Genomic DNA, 27,569 nt, shown 5'->3' on the forward strand with positions numbered 1-27,569 from the left:
AGCGATGAAGTGAGCTGTTGGTTGCAATTTGCAACCTCACTGCTGGATACTGCTAAATTTTATACACCTGACCTTTAAGTAGTTTTTGATAAACAATTGTGCAATACTTCTGAAAATGTCTAAAAGTCAGGTAATTGGGGTTATTAAAGCTGCAGTCTGTAGTTGCAACAGTTATTATTGCCAACTATTTGAAAAGTTGAGCATCGTGAGTGATCCATAATTTGCAGTCTTCTCTTTTAATGAATTTTGACTGTGTACTCAAATAATTGTCCAGGATTTGTGCCTAAACCTCTTTTTTCCACTTCCAGATGAGAGAGAGGCGGTACAAAAGAAGACCTTTACTAAATGGGTGAACTCCCACCTGGGTCGTGTGACCTGCAGGATTGGTGACCTCTACACTGACCTTCGCGATGGACGCATGCTTATCCGCCTGCTGGAGGTTCTCTCGGGAGAACAACTGGTTAGCATCCGTTCCATTGTTGTTTTATTTATCTGTTTATCAGAATGCAAGTCATTTAATTACCCATTCTCGCTTTCAGCCAAAGCCCACCAAGGGCCGTATGCGCATCCACTGTCTGGAGAACGTTGACAAGGCTCTGCAATTCCTGAAGGAACAAAAGGTTCACCTGGAGAACATGGGTTCTCATGACATTGTCGATGGAAACCACCGGCTCACACTTGGACTCATCTGGACCATAATCCTTCGCTTCCAGGTAGGGGTGTAGCTTCCACAAGAGACAAGAAAGATAGGGAAAATTAGGTTGTACATCAAGTTCCAGTTCAATTTTATTTATATAGCACATTTAAAAACAACCATGGTTGACCAAAGTGCTTCACAATGTCCGAAGGCAATCACACACAAGCAACACCAATAGAATAGTAAAATAATAATAATATAAGTATATATATAATATATATATATATTAATTAATACAAAATTGTATCATTAATACTAAATAAAAGCATCACAATATCTCCGCTCAGTCTGATATAAAAGCCAAAGAATACAGGTGTGTCTTAATGATTTCAATACATCAGTCAGGATGCCCTGTATGGATATTTAAGCATGATCATTGGGAAATACCAGTCAAATTGCTGAGCCCTTTGCCATGTTTATAAAAAAACTGTCTATCATTCAAATGAGGCATTGTGTATGCTGCAATTTCTAGGCTGTTCTCTGACTCCATAAGTTAAATATCATACAAATATCAGATGCCTTATTGTCTGAGGCTAGTGACGGTGGTTATGTGCTACCGCCAGTACTGTGCACATCACACACTATCACAAGTTTAAAGTTCGATATACAAATGCAATAATCCATTGTTAAATCTGATATCGCACCATATATTATTTCCTCCACCACCGCATCTCAGTGGTTAGTTTATTTAAATACAGTCACCGTCACAGCCCTCGCTGAGGCTGTGCAAAGGAAGATTCATCATAGCTGGTCATCATAATAATGCCATGGTCATAAAAGTTTTACATCATTTCCTGTTAATTAAATCAGCCCATTGTCAGTGAATCACCACAGAAATATTTTGATGATATTGTGCCAACCAGTGGATTTCACCTTAAATATTGACATTGGTTGACACTTCGATTTATGGGCATGTGTGGCAAAAAAATGATAATTTTAATCGCAGTTTGTCATTATCTACTTCGTAACCATTCATTTTTTTTGTTATGCCTCTTATATTAGTTGTCTTCTTTTTGATTGTCCTCCAGCAGCTCTGTCAGTCCATTATCAAGTCATTGTCATTCTTATTAGATTGTTTTTGTTTCCGGGTTCGTTGCCTGTTTGATTGGCTTGTAAATTTGCAACGGCTCAAAATCTGTTAAATTGAAACAAGTTAATTATCAGAGCCCAGTGATCCAGATTGATTCTGATGAGTTTATAAAAATGTTGGGAAGATTTACAGATTAGAGATGGACCTCTATTTTTTAATTTTCAGGTCATGAATCATCGGATTATAAATGATTATAGTGATAAAGGGCAGTCTACAATAAATCATTTATTCACTCCTTCATTATGTGAGATTGCCAGTGTTGTATTCAGTTTTAAATGTGAATGATATTGGGTATTCAGGTCATATGATACCTGGTTTGAGATTTCTCTAAGCAAGAGGTCTTTTGTATCGTGTTGTTTGTTGCCTCTGAATAGATCAGCTTTACACCCCATAGATGTTCATTCTCCAGGAAAATTTATTTTAAATAGTAAATAAGTGATATTTAAAGCAGGTCCACATATTCTAATTTTGATCTGAATTATATGGAACTGTGCATTCAAGACCAGCGCGTTATGTAATGGGACAAGAAAAGTTTATTGGGTCATGTTATTTAAAGCAATTAAAAGCCACATGCACATTGCATCTAAATACGGCTGTTTCTCCTCTTCTGAGGTCTTAATCCTGTTCTGTACACACAGAGTTCAGTTATTTATGGGAGTGTCTGAACTCATTTGTGCACTTTGACACCCCTCTTGTATTTTTCCACAATAGTTGCTTCCACAATGCAGTCAAAACTTGATAATGTCCAAAATAATAAAATCATCCAAACTTAATTTCTAACCAAGAGGTAAATTTGTGTTTATGTGATAAAATGTATCATACATTTGTTTTAATCAGATCCAAGACATTAGTGTTGAGACTGGGGACAACAAGGAGAAGAAGTCGGCCAAAGACGCTCTACTATTATGGTGTCAGATGAAGACTGCAGGGTACGAGATGAGTTGAATGAAAGACTGGAAAGAATGAATGAGAGATTGTGTGACATCACTGTTCGGCTAGTTCTTTAGAAAATACACAAACAAATAATTCTGTTCCAATGAACCTTGCTCTCCCACAGGTACCCAAATGTCAATGTCCACAACTTCACCACCAGCTGGAGAGATGGTCTGGCGTTCAGCGCTATCGTGCACAAACACAGGTATCGATCTGAGCACAAGTACAATGTGCAATTACAGCTAATTTTCAGCACAAAAATGTTTTTTTGGTATTTTTACTTTAATGGTATTAAAGTGATAGTTCACACAAAAGACAAATTCCTTCTCGTCCTCATGCCATTTCAAACCTGCAGATTACAAAATATTTTTTGATCAAGTCTGGTCTCCAAACATCATTGGCCACCATTGGCTTCCATCGTATAGACAAGTGGTTCTCAACCTTTTCATGGTCGCGCGCCCCTTGTAAACCCATTTAAAGAATTGCCCACCCCCATACTGTACATTGAGGATGAATAAGATCATGTGTAAAATGTGTCAGATATAGTTTATATATATAGATATAAACTATATGGAAAGAAACTATATGGAAAGAAGCAAAAAATACCTGTATATGACAGATTGATCTCAAGAGATCAGATTATAAATGTAACAGCCCTGTTGATAAAAACAAAAGAAACCCTAAAGAAATGGTCACAGAAATTAATGGTTTCCATTAGAATACCATTGTGAACCATTAGCTTTTCGCATTAAAACCATTACACATTTTTATTGTTTCGGGCATTATTCCAAAAGGGTTAATCTGCCAGATCACAAGAACGGTGCGCATTTCATTGATTTTAACACAAGCTTAATTTTTTAATACAGACGCGCGGTGTGGTGTCCTTTGCCTGTCAGAAAATAGTGCTTTACATGTTTAATATCTATCAACAGCTTTAAACAGCCTTCCAAGTTCAGAAATGAATAAAAAGGCACTCTATTTATACGCAACACCCTTTACACGCACTACTGTATGTGTGAATGCACTTATTCTGAAATTTACAGAAAGAATGTTTCTTACAATGATGTAGAGATTACTGCTGCTGCTTCCTGAGTGAACGTTTACCTACTTTGTAGACATTAAGCTTTTGTGCACAGCCTAAAATTGTACAGCACTGCCGCTTCAGACGGAACATTGCCCTCCGTCAATTTGCAATCGCATTGCTCCGTGGATTTGCGATCGAATTATAAAGGTTGGGGTTTCGGGGAACCATCGTGCCATACCTGTCTCTGTCTGCGCGCCCCCTGGCCCTGGTTGAGAACCACTGGTTTAGACACATAACCACTTGGACATTTCTCTAAATATCTTCTTTTGAGTTCCACAAACTAACAAACATATACAGGTTTTTAATGACATGCGCATGAATAGTAGATGACAGAATCTTTCCCTTTAAATTGCATTGTATTTGGTGTGGACGGCTTAAAATGTTAATAGTAACCCAGAAACACTAAATCTCTGCATCTGATCCACACATGACAAGAGTAAATGAGATTGACCTTGCTTCAATGACCTTGTACGAAAGGTCAGATTCCTTGTTGATACTGAAACACACAAGTTGTTTATTGGAACATTTTTCAATCATGCTGAGATAACCTGGATCATCATGTTTTTGTGCAAACAAGAGAAGCTCATGACAGCCTGAGTCTGATGTCATTAAAGCAAAAGACTCATATACCCACTACTATGAATTACATTTTATTTCCTCCAACTTTCTGCTGGAATTGTTAATAATATAAGATTTAGATCTTCATTTAAATCAGACAAATACTGCATCAAGTAATTTTTGGATTGTTCAAGGCTTTTGGTCCTGTGTGTGGAGATGCGTGTGTGTGTTCGTGTACGCACAGTATGCATTCTTTAGTCCAAAAACACCTGGAACAGGACAGTTTTAACATGCTATTAGCGTGACATGGCATCTTAAAAACGTGGCACAAGAAAACATGACGCCATGGACAAAGACGTCCATCTGCATGTTTTCATCGACAAGCAAAAAAAATTGTGCAGACAGAATTCAAGTGTCACAATCCTGTTTGACAGATTAGATTGACATTAGATTGAATGGCTTTCTGTGGACTATATGTTTATGACAGACATTTTTCACAATTTGGGATTTTTTGCATTTCACACGTTTACATTATAAGGTTATATTAAAGCTTTATGGCCCGGTATCACAGATAAGGCTTAGCTCAAGCCAGGATTTAGTTAAATTAGTTAAGTCACTTTTATAAAACGCTTTTAAAAAGCACATTACTGGTGTGCATACTGAGTTAATACAATGGCACTGATAAAAAAGCATTAATTTTAGGCCTGTATGTCCCCATTAATGTTAGATATACAGCAATAATATGTAAATTTAAGGAGTCATGTTTAGTTCTTTGTGCTTATCATTTGCATGCATTGAATAAAGTCTGTGAATAATAAACATCATCTGTTGCTGTGCGTCTTCTCTCCTGATGCTACGCCTGCCTGAATGTCAGCTGATTGCCCTTGTCAAGACCTTTCCAGTTTTTAGCTTTAAAAACTATTTTTTTCCCCCTAGCAGTATGTTTCAGATCAACATCTTACTGTAGAATTTAACACAGGCCAGTCAGTGTCATGCTTCATGCTTCATGCTTCAAGTTGAGCAGCCCAGACTTAGTTTTAGTTGAAAATGGCATTATGAATTAGTTGTGCCCCTCATCAGACCCTCTTATTTTTGCTCTGTTCCTCTTAGCTGTCTTTGAGCAGCTATGTTCTTCCTGAAATGTTTTAATGCAGAGGAACAGAAAAGGAATCATTGAATTATGCTGACCCAAATACAGAAATCTGCCTTTTTTTCGAAAGTAGTGTTTCAGTGCCTCCCTCTCTTGACTGAAAATTGAACTGGAGTGTTTCGTAATCTATTGGTAGTATTCTAACATACCTTTATTACAAATAGTTAAATGTCTTCTCCCCTCCTTCTTTCTCGACTTTAGGTCAGACCTGATTGACTTTGATAATCTCAAGCGATCCAATGCCCACTATAACTTGCAGAATGCCTTCAACGTGGCTGAGAAGGAGCTGGGTCTCACCAAGCTACTGGATCCAGAAGGTGTGCTACTCACACAAACTGATAAAATGATAATCTCAGGTAGGATAAACCGAAATAAACGCTCACCATACAAATCTTTACTTTCTCTAGATGTAAATGTTGATCAGCCTGATGAGAAGTCCATCATCACATATGTGGCCACATACTACCACTACTTCAGCAAGATGAAGGCACTCGCCGTAGAGGGCAAAAGGATCGGCAAGGTAAACAGAGTTGATATAATAAAAGCCCCTCTCAATTTAGTTAAATAGATTTTCATAATCTTTACAATGCCATGTGTTGTTCTCTCTGTAATAAGTGATGGCACTGTATATGTTATTGTAGGGCATTATTCTTTTGAGTAACTGGTGCTCTATTTGACTTTCCCTCTAGGTGCTGGATTATGCCATCGAGGCAGATCAGCTAATAGAGAAATACGAGACTCTGGCCTCGGAGCTGCTGCAGTGGATTGAACAGACCATCGTCACCCTTAATGACAGACAGCTCGCCAACTCGCTCAGCGCTGTTCAGAACCAGCTACAGGCTTTCAACACCTACCGCACTGTGGAGAAACCACCTAAGTGAGGACATAGCAACATGCATCAACAGTCCAAAAATTTCAAGTTAAAAGAGTAGTTTAAATTTGACCATGTTTTTAATGCACATTTCTAATATTCTTTCAAAAATGAATGTATATATTTTTTATGAAAATGCACTAGCTCTACATGACATGGGTCACACCGGCTATTCGATCATGTTAACCATTAGTCAAAAAACTATTTAGCCATTGCTTTTTGTCATTCTATTATGTAAAAATCACATCTACATCAATTCCAAACAAGATAAATCAAGTCTTCCCAAATTGTCATAAAATATGTAACGTCACAGAAGTTGCAATTCACTGCTGACTTTGGCGACTGACATTCATGTTGACTTCAAATATGAATTCAATGTTATAAATGTATTTCGGATTTCTTTGACAGATTCACTGAAAAGGGAAATTTGGAGGTTTTGCTCTTTACCATTCAAAGTAAGATGAGAGCAAACAATCAGAAAGTCTACATGCCAAGAGAAGGAAAACTCATCTCTGACATCAACAAGGTATGTTCACATCAAACACTCCCATAGGTGTGAAACTGCAGCATTCGTAGCTGCTGATGTTAATGACTGGCCGTGTTTTCCGTTGGGCTGAGAAGGCGTGGGAGAGGTTGGAGAAGGCAGAACATGAGAGGGAGTTGGCACTGAGGAACGAGCTGATCCGTCAGGAGAAGCTGGAGATGTTGGCTGCACGTTTTGACCGCAAAGCAGCCATGAGAGAGACCTGGCTCAGTGAAAACCAGCGGCTTGTTTCACAGGTGAGGTAGATCAAATGTTATAAAAACTTTTAATAACGTTTAAAAATTTCAATGTTAAATGCATAATATATCTGCAATCTATGTCCCCATCTTTAGGACAATTTTGGTCTTGACCTGGGTGCTGTGGAGGCCGCCACTCGTAAACACGAGGCAATCGAGACAGACATCCAAGCGTACGGCGAACGTGTGGCCGCCGTGGAAGCTGTCGCCAGAGAACTGGAGGCGGAGAGATATCATGACGTACGCCGTGTGCTAGCACGGAGAGATAATGTGCTCAGGCTGTGGGAGTATCTGAAGGAGCTACTTGCGGAACGGCGGGAGAGGCTGATGGCACACAGAGACCTGCAGCGTCTCCTACAGGAAATGAAATACATCATGGATTGGATGGAAGATATGAAGGTGCTGATTCACTAAGAATGACCAATATTTGTGACCCTGGATGACAAAACCAGTCTTAAGTAGCTCGGGAAGACATTTTGTAAATTTCCTACTGTTAATATATAAAACTTTATTTTTGTGAATGGATGGACTGCTACAGTGCCTCAGATTAACAACTTTAAAGGCGATTTTCTCAATATTTTGCTTTTTTTGATTCCAGCTTTGTAAGGAGTTGTTGTTCCGCTAGATAATGTCCGATCCTAACAAACCTATAGAAAGTTCCTCTTCAGCATTCAGATGATGTAAAAATCTCAATTTCGAAAAAATGGCCCTTAAGACTAGTTTTGTTGTCCAGGGTCACTTGATTTTTGAGTAGTGTTTAGTAAGCTGCAGATTTAGGGCTGCAGTAAACTTTGGGTGGCTTAAAATATTTTTGCTTCAATGTCTAATACTGTGTGTTTGTTTAGAATCGTCTGCAATCTCAGGACAGTGGTAAACACCTTCATGATGTGGAGGACCTGCTGCAGAAACACACTCTTGTGGAGGCTGATATATCAGCACAGGCTGAAAGAGTCAAAGCCGTGCAGAGTGCCGCCAAGAGGTTTACCTCAAACGAACAGAGTGAGGACACGCCCACATTTACATTAACATTAGGGATGGGGGATGCCACCTTTTTAATCTTAAGTGCCAAGTATTAAGTTCAATTTCATATATTACGAGATATCTATTTGTTTTCCATTAAGCTGAAGATCGGTCAAAAACGTCATCAGATATTGAATCCCACAAAACCTACTAACCTATAATATATGTCTTTCTAGGTTACAAGCCGTGCGACCCGGCGCTGGTTGAAGAAAAGGTGGATCTGCTGGGCCGAGCGTACGGCGAACTGGGCCAGCTGGCAGCGGAACGAAGAGCCCGTCTTGATGACTCACGAAGACTGTGGCAGTTCCTGTGGGAGCTTGGAGAGGAGGCCGCTTGGATCCGTGAGCAGGAGCAGATCCTCTCCGGAGGAGATTACGGTAAGGACCTGAGCTCCGCTCTTCACCTCCTGTCTAAACACGAGGCCTTCCAGGACGAGATGGCGGCCCGGTACGGTCCTCTGGGGAACAGCATTGCTGGCGGAGAGGTCATGGTGAAAGAAGGGCACGTCGGAGCAGCTGAGGTGACCGAGAGGATCAGGGACGTAAAGGCACAGTGGGCGCATCTCGAGGAGGTAAAGAGCTTGGGGAAAGCTCATTGTCAGCGATTAAACTGGAATGTGCGTTTATATTAGTCTTATTCCGCATTGTATTTGCAGGCGTCCCGGTTGCGTGAGCAGGGGCTGCAGGAGTCTGTAGCTTTCCATCAGTTCCAGACAGACGCCAACGACATGGAAGCCTGGATACTGGAAACACTAAGACTGGTATGACATTCTGAATGACATAGGTTAACATACAAGTGCAAAGGATGCTGAAAGTATTTTTTAATGTAAAGCTAAATGCATATACTGCTTTCTTGCTATTGCGCATGTGGTACATATGCCCACCCCTGGTTTATACCTGACTTTTCTGATATACTGACCTCATATACAGAATGCTCCGCTATACTCCTCTATATTATCTTGAGTTCTCAGCATGTTGCATTTAGTGTTCTCTGTTTAATGGATTATGTAGTCAGCTATTTTGTTGTGTGATTCTACTGTGCTCTGTTATATACTGTGCTTATGAGATGTAAAGGTAAAATCAATATTTGTTTACGTTATTACAACAATAAATGTGCTACAGCCCAATTGTGTTGTGTATATTATCTTTGTAGACGATTTCTGTGGTCAGACTAAATCAGTTTTTTTGTTCTGTTTGTAGGTGTCTAGTCAAGAGGTCGGCCATGATGAGTTTTCCACGCAGACTCTGGCCAGAAAGCAGAGGGAGGTGGAGGAGGAGATTCAAAGTCACAGATCACTCATAGACTCACTACATGAACAAGCCTCACAGCTCCCTGCAGCATACTCGCAGTCCCCACAGGTACATACAACACACATTAGACAAACAACAAGGGTGACACAATAATGATATTTTGGGGATTTGTACTTGCCCTGCCACTATACACTGTGTGTATATATAGGCATATATATTACAGGGTGTCCGCGGATCCTTAATATGTCAAAAAAGTCTTAAATTCCATAATGTCAACTTAAGCCCTTAATAACCATTAAAATGTCATGTACGTCTATTTGTCACACAGAACAAAATAGGTGAAACCAACTAACAAATAACACGTTTGCGGGGGGTTCGTCGGGTGAGTGGACATTACCACATGAGCTGTGTCCCAATTCAGGGGATGCAACCTTTAAGGACGCGTACTTAAAAACGAGGACTTTGTTGTCAAAGCACGCAGCCTCAAAAGTCCAAGAAGCGAACCTAAAATGAGACGGTCTAGCCTGGCAGAGGATTTCCCAATTGTGTGATTTGCTTCACCTGCTGCTCGATCCTGTTGCGTGGTGACAGCACGACACAGCAGAGACGTTTCTGACTTTTTAAAATAAATACGCAGCCAGAAAAATAATATTTTCTGTTCGAAAATATGACCCCAACATTATATTAAATGAACCAAACTTAGAAATTCTAAGAAACACAATAATGCACCAATATTGTTATTTATCAACATCAAATATATTATTAAAACACTGAAATTTACCATTTTTGTGAACTACATAATTTTATTTTATCAGTAATTTTTTTTTTTTTATAAAAAGCTTTCCTGTAGCTCAGTGATAAGAGCACTAAGAGAGAACTTAAATTTTTGGGTGAACTGTTCCTTTTCCTTTAATTTCAATGTCAATATATGTCTGTCAGCTAGATAGTTTTAAGACTTTACATTACATTATATCAATTACCAAAACCGAATGTTTTAAGTAAGACATGTTTAACAAATCATTTGAACAATTGTTTGACTGTCAGCACTTATCCAGTAGTGCAGAGGATGGTTCTGTCAGCTGGTTTAAATCCAGAAGGGCAGAGGATTGTTATGTTAGCTGGTTTAAAAGACTGTCATACTGGCCCGTGTCTATATGCCAACTACAGTTTGCCCATGTCTACAGTTGAGCCCTGGTCTAACTGAACTCAAAACATTTGTATTACAGTGTCTTTGTTAAAAACATCTCATTTAATTAGGTGGAGGGCCGCCTCCCGGCAATAGAGCAGCGCTACGAAGAGTTGGAGGGGTTGTCGTCATCATGGCGACAGGCCTTGGATGGAGCCCTTGCGTTGTACCGCATGTTTAGTGAAGCTAGTGCCTGCCAGCTGTGGGTTGGAGAAAAGGAACAGTGGCTGGACAACATGGAGATCCCCTCCAAACTAGAGGATCTTGAGGTGGTCCAACAGAGGTGAGAGACCTGTTTGATTGCTAAACTTCTGACATTGATATTGTACACATTTGTTGTACAGTCTGTGAAATTTGTTTTGTTTTGTTGTAGGGGATTAGTAATAATGTTGTTTCGTTCAATTAAAGGTTTGAAACTCTAGAGCCAGAGATGAACACTCTGGGCACTCGCATTACTGATGTCAATCAAGTGGCCCAACAGCTGCTTGGATCAGACAACCGCAACAAAGAGCAGATTAACCAGACACAGGACAAACTCAATAACAGGTACCAACTCAACTCAAATACGCACAAATAGGCACACAAAGTCAGATGAAAAACATAATAAAGTCATTATCAGATTACAGTCAAAAATACACTACAACACACACTTCTCCCCTCTGCAGGTGGTCTGACTTCCAGAAATTGGCCAACGAGCGTAAACAAGCTATGAATTCAGCACTGAATATCCAGAACTATCATCTGGAGTGTAATGAGATCAAGAGCTGGATGAAGGAGAAGACCAAAGTCATAGAGTCCACGCAGAGCCTTGGAAACGATCTAGCAGGAGTCATGGCACTGCAACGCAAGCTCACTGGTATGGAGAGGGACCTGGAGGCTATACAGGTAAAACAAATCACGAAATTGTGCAGATTACAACACACTTGACGGTTTTGAAACGATTAATCAGTGATAAACACAGAACTTTCAGAAATCTACAAAAATGAAACATAATTTAACAAGCGTTCTGGAGTACAACAGTGGCCTCTAGAGGTGAAATGAACACAGTGGTTTCTTGTGGGGGTTGGTTCAATGCGGATTAACAACGTGAACAAAGAGAAGGAAAAGTACAATAAAAACTTTATCGTGCATTCAGTCGTTACAAAATATATAACAAAAATAGAAGATTTCAAACAAAGCACAATACAGTTCATGATATGATAGTGAGACGATATTTAAACTAAATAAGAAGAAATAAAACATCAAATAACAGATTTAAACAGTTTTAAAATAATGAATAATTTGTAATAATATTTTTGTTGTACATATAATTTGATCTGGAATTCTGATCTAGACAACCTTAATAAAAAAACAACCAAACATAACCTAACTTATGCAACTGCACAACCAAATCTGTCATTCCCTCTTTATTCCTTCTCATCCTCATTCTGTTGTACTCTCTTTCACAGGGGAAGCTGGATGACCTGCGTTCGGAGGCCGAGAGGTTAGCCTCTGAACACCCAGAGCAGGCTGAGGAGATCATGGGTCGTCACGCTGAAATCCAGGAGGTGTGGGAGGAGCTTCGAGCCACCATGAAACGACGTGAGGAGTCATTGGGCGAGGCCTCCAAACTCCAGGGCTTTCTCAGAGACCTCGATGACTTCCAGGCCTGGCTGTCTCGTACACAGACCACCGTAGCATCTGAGGACACGCCCACCTCTCTGGCGGAAGCAGAACGTCTACTGGCGCAGCATGAGGCTATAAAGAATGAAGTAGATAACTACAAGGAAGACTATGAGAAGATGAGAGATACTGGAGCTGAGGTCAGTTTCGTATCAATTTTACATTTGAGAAAAATTAAATATGAGTTAATATTATTATCAATTTTAGATTATGTTTATAGTTTATATGTATATGATGTTTACAAAGTTGGATTTATTTGTGATTTTTATATTTAGGTGACTCAGGGTCAGACAGATGCCCAGCACATGTTCTTAGCCCAGCGGCTCCAGGCCTTGGACACGGGCTGGCACGAGCTGAGGAGAATGTGGGAGAGCCGTCACTGCGTCCTTGCCCAGGCCTTCGATTTCCAAACCTTGCTGCGAGATGCAAAGCAGGCGGAAGGCTTCCTCAACAACCAGGTATGGGCTGTTTGGTGTTTGTTACTGTACAAACTCAATACTGTCCATTTAAAACATTCTCAATTTGCTATGTGTTAGAAAGCATAACTTATCAGATTAACTGTTACTGAATCCCAAAAAAGGAAGGCCAATGCAATGCAGATATAGCTTTTAACCAATTAAAAACAGACTTGGCTTTTGGTAGATTTTGGAACTCCTTGGTGAATGAAGTCTACAATAATTTTTTGTCTGCAGGAGTACGTCCTGTCACACACAGAGATGCCTTCTAGCTTGCAAGGGGCAGTAGAGGCTATTAAGAAGCATGAGGACTTCCTCACCACCATGGAGGCCAGTGAAGAGAAGATCAACGGTGTGGTCGAGTCTGGACAAAGACTCGTATCGGACGGCAACACCCATGCAGACAAGATCCAGGAGAAGATCGACTCCATTCAGGAGAGGTGATTAGACAAAAACTGAAGCATAGTATCTGCACTCAGTATCCATCACTGTTATTTGATCATGACAGTGATCTGCATTAAATACAGGCCTGGATTCTGGCAAAGCCATTGAGATTCAGATTGAAAATCTCATGTTCTCTGTTAATTTCTCTCAGGCAACAGAAAAACAAGGAAGCTGCTAATGAGCTGCTTGGGAAACTGAAGGACAACAGAGAGCTTCAGCACTTCCTACAGGATGGACAAGAGGTAAGACATGCTGCATAGCTACTGAACAAGACATGCGTAGACAAAGTCTCAGATGTACTGGCCGTAAATGCATTTGATTGACCATGCAGTTTTAGTTTGCATTATTTCACACTTGAAATCGTTAACCCCAGGTTATTCTTAACCCCAGGTAAATAGAATCCTGGGATATCTGTTTCCTGAGATATCTTGAGTACTTAACCGAACAAAATATGTAACTCTGGCCTAGTGGATTTTGGATATTTTACTGCAAAAAATGTGCATACTATATCTTTAACACTAGAAAAGCTTCCCAGATAAACTTACAGAAAGGTTCACCAGACGTCACTGATTCTTTTTTTTATATTTTCTTAAACTCAAAGGAAAAACTGTGTTTTCATGTCATGCAATATTTTCTAATTCCTGCAAAAGTTACAGATCAAATTGCCAGTTTTTTGCCACAATCAGACCATGTTGTGATCAATTTGGTCGTCTTTTTCCACCCTTGCCCTTTTAGCTGACTCTTTGGATAAATGAGAAGTTGTTGACGGCTCAGGACATGTCCTACGATGAGGCCAGAAATCTTCACAGCAAGTGGCAAAAGCATCAGGCTTTTATGGCAGAGCTGGCATCCAATAAAGATTGGCTGGACAAGATTGACAAGGTACACACGCATGCACTTTTAATGCTTCGTAATGAACAATGATGCATATGTTTTTAAAATACGTTCGAGGATAGAACAATAGTGTAGAAAAGTACTGTTGTGGTACACTGTATCAAATGTTAATGCCTTGGTATTGAAATGCATACCATGAAAGTACTTCCATGAAACCCAAACTATGGTACTTTTTATAACTGAGTTCTTGTTCTCCTAGGAGGGTCAGGCATTAGTGAAGGAGAAGCCTGAGTTGGAGCAGACGGTATCAGAGACTCTGAGTGGTCTTCAGAAGCAGTGGGAGGAGCTGGAGAGCACCACTCAAGCTAAGGCTCAGTGTCTATTCGATGCAAACCGAGCTGAGCTCTTCACACAGAGCTGCTCATCACTGGACTCCTGGCTCCAGAACATCTCCTCTCAAATCCAGAGTGATGACTTCGGAAAAGATCTCACCATTGTCAACATTCTTCTCAAAAAACACCAGGTAAATCCAAAGCTGAGTAGAAAGACTTTCACCCAAGATATTCACAGATCACATTTCTTCACTGAAATCTAGCTGGATAGTTTGCATTTACAATTATTATTGTTATATAGTATTATTTATTTATTCTGTCGAAATCAATAGGTTTTAAATGCTTATGATCTGTGTCTCAGATGCTGGAACATCAGATGGAGGTGCGTGAAAAAGAGGTCCAGTCTCTGCAGTCACAGGCGCTGGCTTTGGCCCAAGAGGATTCTGGGATAATGGAGGTGGATGGGCAGCAAAGGAGAGTTACAGACAGGTTTTCTGAGCTGCAGGATCCTCTGAATCAGCGGAGACAGCGTCTTCTTGCTTCAAAAGAGGCACATCAGTTCAACAGAGACCTCGAGGATGAGATAGTGAGTCACCAATATGACTGAAACTACATAGATACCCTCACAACATTTGGATAGTTGGAAGAATAAAATCAAAGACGGTTTTAAGAGTAACGTTTTAAATGTTGTTTGTCTAAAGTTATGGGTGAAGGAGAGGATGCCCCTCGCCACGTCCACAGACCACGGCAAAGATCTGCCCAGTGTCCAGCTGCTCATCAAAAAGAACCAGGTAACTGATAACTCGATGTGTTTTTAATGTAGAAGGACTGTTTAAGCAGGTTTGCTGCATGACTGTTTTCACATCATTTCACAGACTCTGCAGAAGGAGATTCAGGGTCATCAGCCACGTATCGATGATATCCAGGCTCATGGTAGGAATATGTCCCCTGAGAAGGAGTCGGATGTGGACAGGGAGAGAAAAGCTGCGTTGGAGGGTCGTCTGGCGGAGCTGAGGGAATCATGGGACCTCCTGATTTCTGAGACGGAGAAGAGAAAAGCGAGGCTAGCAGAGGCTAACCGAGCGCAGCAGTTTTACGCAGATGCTGCTGAAGCCGAGGCCTGGATGGGAGAGCAAGAGCTTCATATGATGTCAGAAGAAAAGGCAAAGGTTAGTTATAGCATTTCAAAGGTTTTTTGGAATTACCAATATTTGTACATTGTTTTAAACCATCAAAATATGGTGCGTGATACAAAATTTGCAGAATTTTTAAGACATTAGACACAAATTGTCAAAAAGGGAAACTGCTGTAAACAAGGAACCTATGTTTTATTCATATATACAAAAATGCATAAGAACAAAAAGCTCACAAGAAATGGAAGTAAATATTTGAATTATAATATTGTTCAATACGTTTTTTTGTAGGATGAACAGAGTGCTCTGGTGATGGTGAAGAAGCACCAGATTCTGGAGCAGGCTCTGGAGGACTACGCCCAAACCATCCACCAGCTGGCCAACAGCAGCAGACTCATGGTGAACAGCGAACACCCAGAGAGGTGAGAGGCATGCTGGGATCTCTTGACCGTCAGATACACAGCAAATCATATCAGTCAGTGGTGGAAATGAAAGAATCATTTATTCCATTTTTTTCTCTCTTTCACTTACAGTGAGAGAATCACTATGAGGCAGGCCCAGGTGGATAAACTCTATGCAGGGTTGAAAGATCTGGCAGAAGAGAGGAGAGGCAAACTGCAGGAGAGACTGAGACTGACCCAGCTGAAGAGAGAGGTGGATGATTTAGAGCAGTGGATCGCAGAGAGAGAGGTTGTCGCCGGATCTCATGAACTCGGACAAGATTATGAACATGTGACGGTATGAAATTGCCTCTTACACACAACATGGCACACAAATAACTGTATGTACCGAATGGTAAAGTTTTTATAACCTGAATTCTGTCTGTTCCCCAACGCTTTAGATGTTGCGTGATAAGTTCCGGGAGTTTGCACGGGACACCAGCACAATCGGTCAGGAACGTGTGGATGCTGTGAACGCTCAGGCAGATGATCTTATCGAATCTGGTCACCCGGAGAACGCAAGCGTGGCAGAGTGGAAAGATGGCCTCAATGAGGCCTGGGCTGACCTGCTGGAGCTTATCGACACACGCACGCAGATGCTGGCAGCATCTTACGAGCTGCACCGCTTCCATCAAGATGCCCGCGAAGCACTGGGGCTCATACGGGAAAAGAAGGAGACGCTAGCGGGGGCCGAACTTGGACGGGATCTAAACACCGTCCAGCACCTGCTGAGGCAACACACGGCTTATGAGCATGACGTTCAGGCACTCAGCGGGCAGGTAAAAGAGAGAGATTGATTGTGTCACTTTTTCATCCCCCTACCTTCTTCTGCATGTTTCTGACTTTGGGACTGTCACATCCTTTCAGGTCACACAGGTGCAGGATGATGCGGCACGTCTGCAGAAAGCATATGCTGGAGAGAAGGCTGATGATATCCACCGTCATGAGCGTGCGGTTACAGAGGACTGGGTGGGTCTTCAGTCTGCCACTCAAGCCAGACGGCTGCTCCTGTTGGACACGGTGGAGAAGTTTAGGTTCATTAACATGGTCAGAGACCTCATGCTATGGATGGAGGGAATCAACTTGCAGATCCAGTCACATGACAGTCCGAGGTACACATACAGTACATCTGAGTATACATAGTGGCCAAAAGTGATGTTGGGGGGTATACTTAAACGGTATTTGCCTCTAATGCTCCCTCAGGTTTAATAAAACAATCAAAGTACAAAATGGACTAATCTAAGTATTTATGGGACAAAAGAATTAGGCAGAAAAGCAAATTTAAGCATATCATAGAAAATGGGTTTTATTCATATATCATCACCAGGTCTGAGAGAGATACTCCACCCAAAAATGAAAACTCGGGCAAGATTTATTTGTTATTTGCCAGTTTTTTCGATCCTAAAAATAATGTTTATACAATTATTTCAGTGGTAGAACAACTCTTAACTGGACGAATTCTACTCGCGCTGCTACCTGAGCATCCTCATAGCGGCTGTAACCTCGCTCTGACATTACCCTGCCTGTGGAAGTGTGCCAAATGTTTCATCAGTTTATTTAACAAATGTATGTGTATTGCGCTGCCCACGGTGCAGCTTATTCAGCAACATTATTTACCACACTTGTAAGACCATCACGTTTAGTCCAGCTCCTTGTAATTTCAGCAAATAAATGCGTGTTTTTGTCCCGGTTTCTCCTATTCTGCTCCGCCAGTGTTTTGCCACCCAGGGGAGCATCCCAGGGTGTGTCCTGACATGTTCACATGGGAAATGACATCAATGCATATCCTCTATAGTGTGGCTTTAATACATCTTTAAAATATATTTAAAGAAAATGTGGACATCAGTTGTGGCCACTGCTGTACAAACATATAATTTGTTTTGACATACAAATTATGTGGAAGATAAACAACAAAAGCAGTATGCATACATTTATGTTTTGTACAGTAAACATACACAAGATACACAAATTTATACAGGTACAATTGTTAAGCATCAATTTAATAGAGAATTACTTTTACATTGTACATATAATAAATTTAATCTGTTCTTTGTGTTGTAGGGATGTCTCTTCAGCTGGCCTGGTAATTGCAAACCACCAGGACATTAAGTCTGAGATAGAGACTAGAGCAGACAGCTTCACGGCATGCAGTGAAATGGGACGCACCCTCATCAACAACAACCACTATGCTTCAGATGAGGTATATCCATCTAAAATATATACACTTGCATAAAGTATCATTTTAAGGACTGTCTCAGAGCACTTACGTGCAGGCTCTGTGCAAAATTACGCCAAAACACATATATATATTTTTTCAAAAGAATCCTACATGCCTAAGCACACTCACTGAGTCCCACATGCCTAAGCACACCCACATGCCTAAGCACACTCAGAGTTAATATCTCTTGTTTGATATGTGTTATTTCTAGATCCAAGAGAAACTGGATCAGCTTCAGGCCAAACGCAATGAAATTAATCAGAAGTGGCAAGAGAAAATGGATCATTTACAGATTGGTGAGTATGTAGGAGTAAGCTTGTTTATCTGCCTTTTAGGAGCTTAGCATGCTAAGGAACTGTACATTCATTTCAGTGTAAGAATGCGTTTCATGTTGCTGTTCAGACTATAAACAACGAAAGTGATACACATTATTACCGTCTGTTTTAGCAATGCCCTTGACACTTTCCTTATACTCTACTGTGTTTCTGTGTGTGGCAGTTCTGGAAGTATTACAGTTCAGCAGAGATGCGTCCATGGCTGAAACATGGCTGGCTGGCCAGGAGCCGTTGGTCAGGGCAGCAGAATTGGGCACTAACGTAGATGAGGTTGAGAGTCTTATCAAACGCCATGAAGCCTTCGAAAAACTAGCAGCAGGCTGGGAAGAGCGTTTTACACTACTAGAGAAGCTCACCACGGTTTGTTTCTATACACACACAAGTAGAAAATAAGGATTTGCAAAATGTGAAAGCATTCATAACATAATCTCAAATTCTTTTCTCTGTTAGCTGGAGGAAAATGAGATTCAAAGAAGAAGGGAAGAAGAAGAGAGGGCCAGGCGACCACCGACACCTCCCCCCGTGGAAGAAGTAGTACCGTCGGAAGTTAACGATTCGGCTGCAAGGTAAATGCATGTTGCTTTCCTGTAGCTCAGCGGTAAGAGCATGGCGCTAACAATGCCAAGGTCATGGGTTCAATCCCATGGGATTGCACATACTAAGAAACATAAATGTGTAGGATAATAATGCAATGTAAGTCGCTTTGGATAAAGTGTCTGCCAAATGCATAAATGTAAACGTAAATGTATATACAGTATACTCTTTCCCAAATCACATATGTGGGACACAGCCCTATTGCACTCCTACGCTCAGGGTGATGGAGTTGGAGGTGAACTGGCCTACTTTGATTACCTGAGGTCTGCCAGTGTGAAAATCTTGGATCAAATCGCGGAGTAAAGGATTCAGGCCAAGATTCAGGAGTTCGAAAGTTAGCTTAATGGGAACGATAGGCAAACTGAAGGGGGTCCAACATATCAGGGATAGAAGAGCAAATGTTGTTTTTTACAAGTTTCTTCATGACTGTTGACGTGAGGGCAACTGGACGATAGTCATTCGGGAAGTTAGTTTTTTGTTCTTAGGCACAGGGATGCTGACAGATTTTTTAAAGTAGGAAAGAACCACCGAGGTAGCAAGAGAAGATGGATGTACGATGCTTTGTTCTCACTCATGTTCCCCGACAGGAGACCGACGTTGTAAGCTGCAGTGTGTTAGTTCACTGCAGCATGTATAGTTTTGTCTACCCACAGTTTCTGATTTGAGAAGGACCTTATTGTTTTTTATTCAAGATTGTTTATCTTATTTTCTTTTTACTTTTTGTTTTTTCTGGCATTTACATTTATGCATACATTTTTTCTTCATTTTTGCTTCTCTGAAGGACGAGTCTGGACCAGACTACACTGAACCAGTCAGTATCAGTCAATGGTGTATACAGCGACCAGGATACATCACAGGTCAGATATGGTTCACCATGTGCACATTTATTAAATTCTCGATTCATAAGTGATCCTTAATGTGTTGGCATTTAGACACAAAAATAAAATTTCATACCAACACACAAATCACAGTCGAGTCAGTTGTGTCCTGTTGTATGTTCATCATTTTCCTTGTTCCTCTCAAGCTTTTCTATCAATATAAATGTTCTGTCCTCAAACATAATCTAACGCATGAGTCTGTGAATAAAAAGTATGTGTGAAAAAAAAACGTAGCAATCAATATGTTTTCGTGGTGGTCTTGTGTGTTCTTCTAAATGTCAGAACATTTCAACAACACACACAAGTACAAATTCTAACACATCGCATGTTAACATATTCTTGTGACGTCTCTTATCTGCAGTCATTATCGGTATCTGAGCTCAAGAAAGCCGAACCTAAAGCTGAGACTAAACCTCAGTCTAACCCAGTTTCTAAGCCTGTGCCTAAACCCCACAAGGCACAGGAGCGTGTGAGTACTAACCCTGTAGCGCCAGTCTGCCTTTAGCCGTAGTGTAGTATCGCTGCCTTAAGCTGCCTGTGCTTAACCCCGCGGCCCGGCAGTGCTTCGGTAGCTATACCACACCAGCTAGAGGGCAACATCACAGCTCTGCTTTCTATTGTTGTCAATGGATCGCTGTTGTGCTCTGTGTTCTGTTTGGCTTATGTAATTTTTCATGTACCGTAACATTATTTTGTTTGTTTGTTGCTCATGCCTGAGAAAAAACATCAGTGTTTGGGATGCACTTTATCACGTAAAGCTTCCCAATTCCTAAATTTCTACTTTGATTGTAAAAGCAACATTGTTTTTTTGTAAAGTTTTCCATATTGACGTGTTTGGGTGCATCACAACAGCTGAACTAATTCCCTTCTAATACTTTGACATAAGATTGCATCTGTTTTTCTTTCCTTCAGTTTCATCGGATTTTACTTTTTTCTAAGGCTAGTAGCTGTTCATTCTAAGCAACTGTTTTTCCTGATATAGTATTTAGTTGTTTGGCTTAGAATATGAAATGACTGAGATCTTTGAGGCAAGTATGTCCCAGTGTCTTTGTGGCAGTGTTTTTTCATGATCACCTACAATCCCACAGCTTCTCCATACTGCCCTCTGTTTGTCTTTGCTGGAACATGCCAGTGGTTTTATTTTGTTAGTTTTCTTTGCTTGCCTTTTGTGTGCATGCACAGTATGTGTTGTGCGTACGGAGTCGGAGAGATTAAATATTAATTAAGCATATTAACACATTTTCAAAAAATATAATGATGAAAGGAAAATCAGTGTTAAAAGTATTTTGGATATATTGAGATTTTTTAGATTATTTAGAGGAAATGTGAGCAGTTTAAAGTAAGTTTGTATCCTGATAATGTACAGTATAATATAAATATTGTATAACATTAATTTCACTACAAAACTGTATTGACCAGCAAAGTAGTGACAATCCCTATTCTGAGTTATTAGAAACAAGGCATTATTGTAACATTTCTTAAAGTGTAGTATGTTTTGGTCAACCAGGGATCAGAATCTGAATCTGTTAACGGTCCTGGACGTGACAGTGGTCTGGACTCTGCATCACGACAAGACCCTTCTGCAACACTGCCAGGACGACCAGGAGCGGATGCGGCCACAGAAGCCATGGAGGGCATGCTCTGCAGGAAACAGGAAATGGAATCCCAAAACAAAAAAGCAGCCACCAGGTAAGACAGGAAATTGTATTGGAGTGTTTTTGAGGAGACAATGATTTGAGATTGTATTGTCATGAATTGTATAAATGATTTTCTTCTCTTCCTGTGCGTTTGCAGATCGTGGCAGAATGTTTATTGTGTATTACGTAAAGGCAGTCTGGGCTTCTATAAGGACAACAAGAGTGCCTCTAATGGAATCCCTTACCATGGAGAAGTTCCCATCAGCCTCAGCGAGGCTGTCTGCGATGTTGCCCAAGACTACAAGAAAAAAAAAAATGTATTTAAACTTAGGTGAGAACGAGATGGAGACATAACCTATATTTAAGAATATTAAAGCACCTTATGAATTTGATTTACGAAGACATTTCCATACTGTAAATACACGATACAACTCGTATCCCTCCCTGACAACTTTAGTATCCACATTTGGCAAATTCTGTCTTTTCACCAGAGAGAAACTCTCTCATCTCTTTTTGCGCAGTGCATACACCCGACTAAACACTGCCCCGCACGAAAGCCAGCGTACTCCTTAGTGAAGCATCAAACGAGAAAAAAAACGAAAAGCCTGTTTCAATGGGTGTGATTTGACATAGTTTACAGTTTTAACTACATCTCTCTGCACTTGATGCAATAATCATCCATTCGTTTGGCCTCACGATGAAGCATGCAGTGTGTGGCAACAGTGTCAGGGGCTTTCTCTTTTATCAGCGTTACAACTCTGCTGAGCTTACCAGTCATAGCGGCAGCACCGTCAATGCACACTCCAACACACCAGTCTACTGAATTGTCCATCAGAAATTGATCCATCATATTAAATATATCTTGTCCTATGGTTCTGCCTTCAAGGGGTTTACAAAACATAAGTTCCTCGACAAATCTGTCCCATCCATTGAAACGAATGTAGACCATAAGTTGTGCTTAATTTGCTACATCAGTACTTTCATCTAGCTGCGGCGCAAAATATTCTTGTAGTTGCTCTAAAAATTTGCGAAGCAATATCACTGGCCATGTCACCTATGTGTCTGCTCACTGTAATTTCCGAGTAAAGGCACACTATCTACCTTTCGTTCTGCGTTCTCTCCCAGTAACTCCCTGACGATGTCTTTAGTAGCTGGTAATATAATGTTTCGCTGATTGTGTGTGGCTTTTTAGCACACACTAAGGTCTCTCGATTTCCTGCGATAACGTACATGTAAAACCAAACGTAATGTAATGTTTGTCATATTTTCTAGATTTTTTTGTGTTTTGTCAGACTGACACAAACTCATCGTTGCAGTAGCGGGATTCTTCTAAATTCGTTCCATCATTTGACGAGCATATTTCATACAGTATGGTGCCGATTGTGCTACGTTTAACATACTGTATGTGCAAAATGTAAATAGCGAAATTTATTTTGGGATAAATAATGGCATTAAGAAACTTTACAACCTCTTTTATTAAGCACAAAGCTGTATGTAGACTTGGTTATTAATATATTTATGCTATAAATAAATTTGGTAAAATATCAATTATGTCAATTCATTTTGTTCTATCAAGTTTTCTGCGGACACCCTAGGTCTCTCTTGCGGCCTCAAACCCCTTCTCTAGAAGATCGATATTATTCTGCACAATTCTAAGCATGTAACCATTGTTGTCATTTTTACAGGCTTGGGGATGGAAAAGAGTTCTTGTTCCAAGCAAAGGATGAGGTGAGTTTCAGACAACATAATAAAACATTGAAATGCTACACTAATATGAAGTTAACTAAAAACACAATTTTTCTTGCAGGCTGAGATGAGTTCATGGATTCGAGCAATCCAGTCGACGCTGACACCTGCCGATCATTCGCCGGTTGCCCAAAGGGGTCTCAGTCGGGCAATGACCATGCCACCCATCTCTCCCAGCTCGGGTGAAGCAGGAGGTGTGACCATGCGCAACAAAGACGGCAAAGAGAGAGACCCCCAGAAGCGATTCAGTTTCTTTGGCAAGAAGAAATAAGCACCCAAATATACCACAGATCTACACAAAGAGCGAAACAACCGATGGAAGTTTGTCAACAATCGAAACTTAAAATGTTAGAAACGGGAGTCACATGTCACCTCGTGGTACATTTTCCATTTTTGCCCTTTTTTAAATTGGAATCATTTCACACATGGATCTTGTTCAATCTCGCCTCCTAGCTGTCGTGCCACATTTGGCCTGTGATGTATTGAATTCCCAGGTTGAGCTGTTAATGGGGCTTCTCAGGAGAAGAGGGAGTGACGTCCAGGACCAAGACCAGCTCTCAGACCAATAGCCAATGCAGCAGAAGCTTCTTGAAGTTCAGCTCATAGCTTTCAGTTTGGCTAGTTTCCTCTTCAACTTTTCCCCAAATTTTTAAACTTCGGGTTAGAGAGCTTATCCATACTGCAATTATTCAAAGACGAAGAGTGCTGTCCTGTTTCACTGATTTTCATTTTCTGTCTTAATTTCAATTTTCTTTGTGAAGGACCACTATCCTTTTTTGGTATTGTTATACTTATAACGAAAGATTTAATCGTTGTTGCTATTATTAATATTGTTTATTTGCTGTTGCATTTTTTTAGTCCATTTAAAATGGAATATTTAAAAAAATTGTAAGTATAGTTGGTATGAGTCATGTTAAGAGAGAACAACGCAAAAAGAGGCCATGGGGTGGGAGTTTGTGTTGGTCTTTTTTTCACTTGTGACTGTTCTGACCCAATTTTTACTTTCATTCATTTTTCTTGATATGAATATGTCGAATGCGTTTTAAGAGAGTTGTTTTTGGGACTTGCCAGTAAAAGAAAAGGCGTAAACAAAAAACTATTTATAATGCTTTTAGTTTATCTTTTATCTTTGAACTTAGCTTATCTTTATTTCCAATTGAGAGATACTTTGAGATTTTTGCTTTCTCATTGTGTGGCTTGTTTCTTTAGTTCATAACCTCTTTATCTCTTTTACCAGAAAAATGTTTGTGGTGAAGATTTGCATTTGAGGTGTGATGCTGTGGTTTGAACTGGTTTTCCTTTTGCTCAAAAGCAAACAGACGCAACACAAAAATCAATTGCACAAGCCAACATTAAATTTACAAAGAATTGTGAGGAGTGGCATTAACTCTTTTGTTTATTTCCTCATTGGTTTGATTTCAATACGTAGTTCACCAAGCTTCCTTGTACAGGTTCCTTGGGGTTTATTCTCAGGCATCAGTTTCACCCTTCAAACACACAGACTACAAACCCACAAGCTTTTTTCCCCCTACACGTATGTATTTTTACAGAGATTAACCTCTTTTATTAAAGCTAAAGTTGGATTTAGTGTCAGTGATGCTCCTTAGGTTGATGCTGTATTTCTAGGTGTGTGTGTGTGTATGTAAGTGCGCGTTTGTGTGCGTGTATCCACAGAAGAGGTTGTTTTCAGGTAATACTGGTTGTGAATGTGTTTTAAAAAAGAAACAAAACTACTGAGGTATTCTTAATATGGACCAAATTAACAGTTTCCCCCACTCATGGCGATTGAGATAATCTGTTCCATTTATTTGTACATCACAACTTTCAAATGATCTTCCTTGGAGGAATGTGAAATTTTTACAGCGTATAATTGCAGGTTTGATACTTGCGGGCAGGAGAGACCGTTTTCCTGGTTACCTTAAGTAACGTCCATAAAAGCCAGATCAATGGCAATCTGCCAGACAGGATTTCAGATATACTTTTGCAGTTATTAAAGAGCATGATGTATTGGTAACAAGTGTACCCGCCGTGGCATGAAATCAGTATTTTTGTAGGATAAAGATTTTTCAGCCTCATGTGATCGTGAGAAAGCTTGCCTTGGTGTGTTCACGTTAGCGTGAGGTTTTTTGACATCATACAATGAAGCCCCTTCCTCTGAAGTGTGTGGAGTATTGAGCCATGTACTTACTGTATGTCATTCATTTTTACATTTTATTCAGACACACATTTAAGGGGTGGGCACAAAGACACAGTAAACAGCTGTATTTGATGTGAAGGAAATGATGCTGACTCCCTATTAAACATGGTCTTGCTCACCAAAAAAGCCATGTCACCAAAACTTTTCTGTTCTGAACAGGGATTCACTTCAGGGAATCGGAAATGAGGTTCAAGTCACTGTAGTGAAACATTCTGTAGATCAGTATGATGTTCTCCATACTAAAGGGTTGAAGATCCACTATTAATGATCTAGCTGTAGATCAATACTTCAGACAAAATTCTGTTATTTAGTTTTATTGATTTGTTTAGCCTGAGCTTAACTAATGGGACTGTGTGCTAAGTTTTGCATTAGGTTATAGTTCATATCTCTTATTTATGCTGTTGATTTTTTTCCCTATTCTATATCACAATAACTTTGCAGTTTTTCTTAACCCTTTTTTTTTTTTTCTAGTTTGGTTCTATGGTCAGTTACATTGTGACACATATGAGTATCTAAATCCAGTTTATGTGAATTTCTAAAAATGAAACATCAATTTATATTGCAATATATCAATGCAGTGAATTCAATGGGGAAAAGCTCATTACTCAAAGTGTGACCTCAGTGTGCCAAGCGTTACATTAAGTATAACTTGTTTTTTAAAGCAAATATTTTTCCTCATCCATTAGACGTTTACCTTGCAAGATTTTAATGCAAACCCATTCAAATTGTTTATTAAAGAACGTTGATTCCATTCCTCTTAATGAGTTTTCAACATCACTACTATTATGTTGTTATTATTGTTACTACTATTATAAAAGTCATTATAAATATTAATATTAATACTACTGTTGCAACTGCACCTCGTGTAAAACTGCAGCCTGAGTTTGTTGTCTGTAATACCAAACCCTGCCACCTGGGGTCAAGTGTGCTGTGGAGCATTTTTCATTACTGATATAAACAGGAAAGACTTGTTCATTGACTCGTGTATCTACATCTAATATTAGGAATAAAACATGATTTGAAAATAAATTCTGCGTCATATTGTGTAATGTAGTACAATATGTGTGTATGGGTCTGACTACACAATAGAAAAAGCTCAAATCTAAGACATTTTGTTCAATAGCTTTATTGTTAACTTGATATGAAAATGATGTAAATAATATCATTTTATTACATGTAGGAGTCAAAAGTATGAAAATGTCAATATTATCCTGATATAAAAACAATAGCTTTTTAACGTCTACCTTTCCCACACATGTTCAGGCACAAAACAAAACCCCTCTTTTCTGTCTTTATTAGCGCTCACTGCTAAATCCATGCCACGTCATGAACTTTGACCTTAAGGCCCCAGCCCCCTTTCTTGTCCCCCCACTTCACCAACATTATCTGCCTTTTGGTTTCGTGTTCACAGAGTTGTTGTAGCTGAGTTTAGTCAAATGACAACATTATACAAGTGCACTTACAGATCACTTCGGATTAATTACATGTCATATATTTAATGTTGATATTTTATGGCTACATCAGGCCGCCTTTGCTCGGAGAACAATATTTCAGTTGTTCAGCTATGAAACTGGTCTTGAACTCGACCAAGAACGTTTTGAACTGCCTACAGACTGGTAACAAGGTTTGCAAGAAACATTCTCTGCTGGCCCTTCAGCAAGTCCCATTATGTTCTATAAAGTGCCATGATTTGCATGCTTCCCATGTGCAGTATGCAAATACCGTTTAGTTAACGTTCTCTGCTTTTGTTTTAAAACATATTCACAGTCTATCAAGTGTTCAGAATAGCTTAGCAATGAATGAATATGTTAAGGCAATTTTAATGCTGTGACAGCGTCCTCACCTCCAGCCCTGACGGGCCCCCGCTTTGTGTTCAGTCACAAAGGCACGTTACCCAGCGACCGTAAAACCGCCTGCACTTCAGTGTCACACACCGACCGAGAGCTTCAAACTGTTGCACATCGTTTTAAAGCCCCGACGGACTGACAACTGTAAGTTTGGCTTTCTTTTCGTAAAATTTCAAAGAAACCGTGAAACCACGTAAT

The 27,569-nt window shown here is 40.0% G+C and overlaps 1 protein-coding gene across 5 annotated transcripts in view; it reads left to right on the plus strand.

Moving 5' to 3' along the window:
• The window catches only part of LOC130419165 (spectrin beta chain, non-erythrocytic 1), a 70,467-nt gene extending 43,914 nt beyond the window's left edge, over nt 1–26,553 (plus strand). For 3 of the 5 annotated variants that reach the window (XM_056745656.1, XM_056745655.1, XM_056745657.1), the window contains 40 exons: nt 309–460; nt 540–713; nt 2,625–2,716; nt 2,845–2,925; nt 5,714–5,829; nt 5,920–6,032; nt 6,202–6,389; nt 6,792–6,909; nt 7,005–7,163; nt 7,260–7,562; nt 8,009–8,162; nt 8,360–8,754; nt 8,839–8,943; nt 9,383–9,541; nt 10,691–10,902; nt 11,028–11,165; nt 11,285–11,504; nt 12,068–12,421; nt 12,557–12,739; nt 12,974–13,176; nt 13,332–13,422; nt 13,916–14,062; nt 14,274–14,537; nt 14,708–14,932; nt 15,048–15,137; nt 15,222–15,515; nt 15,771–15,901; nt 16,013–16,217; nt 16,321–16,698; nt 16,787–17,031; nt 17,981–18,119; nt 18,349–18,433; nt 18,636–18,832; nt 18,923–19,038; nt 19,848–19,923; nt 20,306–20,413; nt 21,452–21,633; nt 21,739–21,912; nt 23,267–23,309; nt 23,389–26,553. In XM_056745656.1, the coding sequence (XP_056601634.1) occupies nt 309–460; nt 540–713; nt 2,625–2,716; nt 2,845–2,925; nt 5,714–5,829; nt 5,920–6,032; nt 6,202–6,389; nt 6,792–6,909; nt 7,005–7,163; nt 7,260–7,562; nt 8,009–8,162; nt 8,360–8,754; nt 8,839–8,943; nt 9,383–9,541; nt 10,691–10,902; nt 11,028–11,165; nt 11,285–11,504; nt 12,068–12,421; nt 12,557–12,739; nt 12,974–13,176; nt 13,332–13,422; nt 13,916–14,062; nt 14,274–14,537; nt 14,708–14,932; nt 15,048–15,137; nt 15,222–15,515; nt 15,771–15,901; nt 16,013–16,217; nt 16,321–16,698; nt 16,787–17,031; nt 17,981–18,119; nt 18,349–18,433; nt 18,636–18,832; nt 18,923–19,038; nt 19,848–19,923; nt 20,306–20,413; nt 21,452–21,633; nt 21,739–21,912; nt 23,267–23,309; nt 23,389–23,598 (7,019 nt within the window). In that variant the 3' untranslated portion in view covers nt 23,599–26,553. The remainder of the gene's footprint in view (nt 1–308; nt 461–539; nt 714–2,624; nt 2,717–2,844; nt 2,926–5,713; nt 5,830–5,919; nt 6,033–6,201; nt 6,390–6,791; nt 6,910–7,004; nt 7,164–7,259; nt 7,563–8,008; nt 8,163–8,359; nt 8,755–8,838; nt 8,944–9,382; nt 9,542–10,690; nt 10,903–11,027; nt 11,166–11,284; nt 11,505–12,067; nt 12,422–12,556; nt 12,740–12,973; nt 13,177–13,331; nt 13,423–13,915; nt 14,063–14,273; nt 14,538–14,707; nt 14,933–15,047; nt 15,138–15,221; nt 15,516–15,770; nt 15,902–16,012; nt 16,218–16,320; nt 16,699–16,786; nt 17,032–17,980; nt 18,120–18,348; nt 18,434–18,635; nt 18,833–18,922; nt 19,039–19,847; nt 19,924–20,305; nt 20,414–21,451; nt 21,634–21,738; nt 21,913–23,266; nt 23,310–23,388) is intronic. The other 2 variants (XM_056745659.1, XM_056745660.1) reach the window with 1 other exon arrangement.
• Nucleotides 26,554–27,569: the final 1,016 nt, after the last annotated feature.

The sequence above is a fragment of the Triplophysa dalaica genome, chromosome 4, assembly GCF_015846415.1.
Source record: "Triplophysa dalaica isolate WHDGS20190420 chromosome 4, ASM1584641v1, whole genome shotgun sequence".
Lineage (NCBI taxonomy): Eukaryota > Metazoa > Chordata > Actinopteri > Cypriniformes > Nemacheilidae > Triplophysa > Triplophysa dalaica.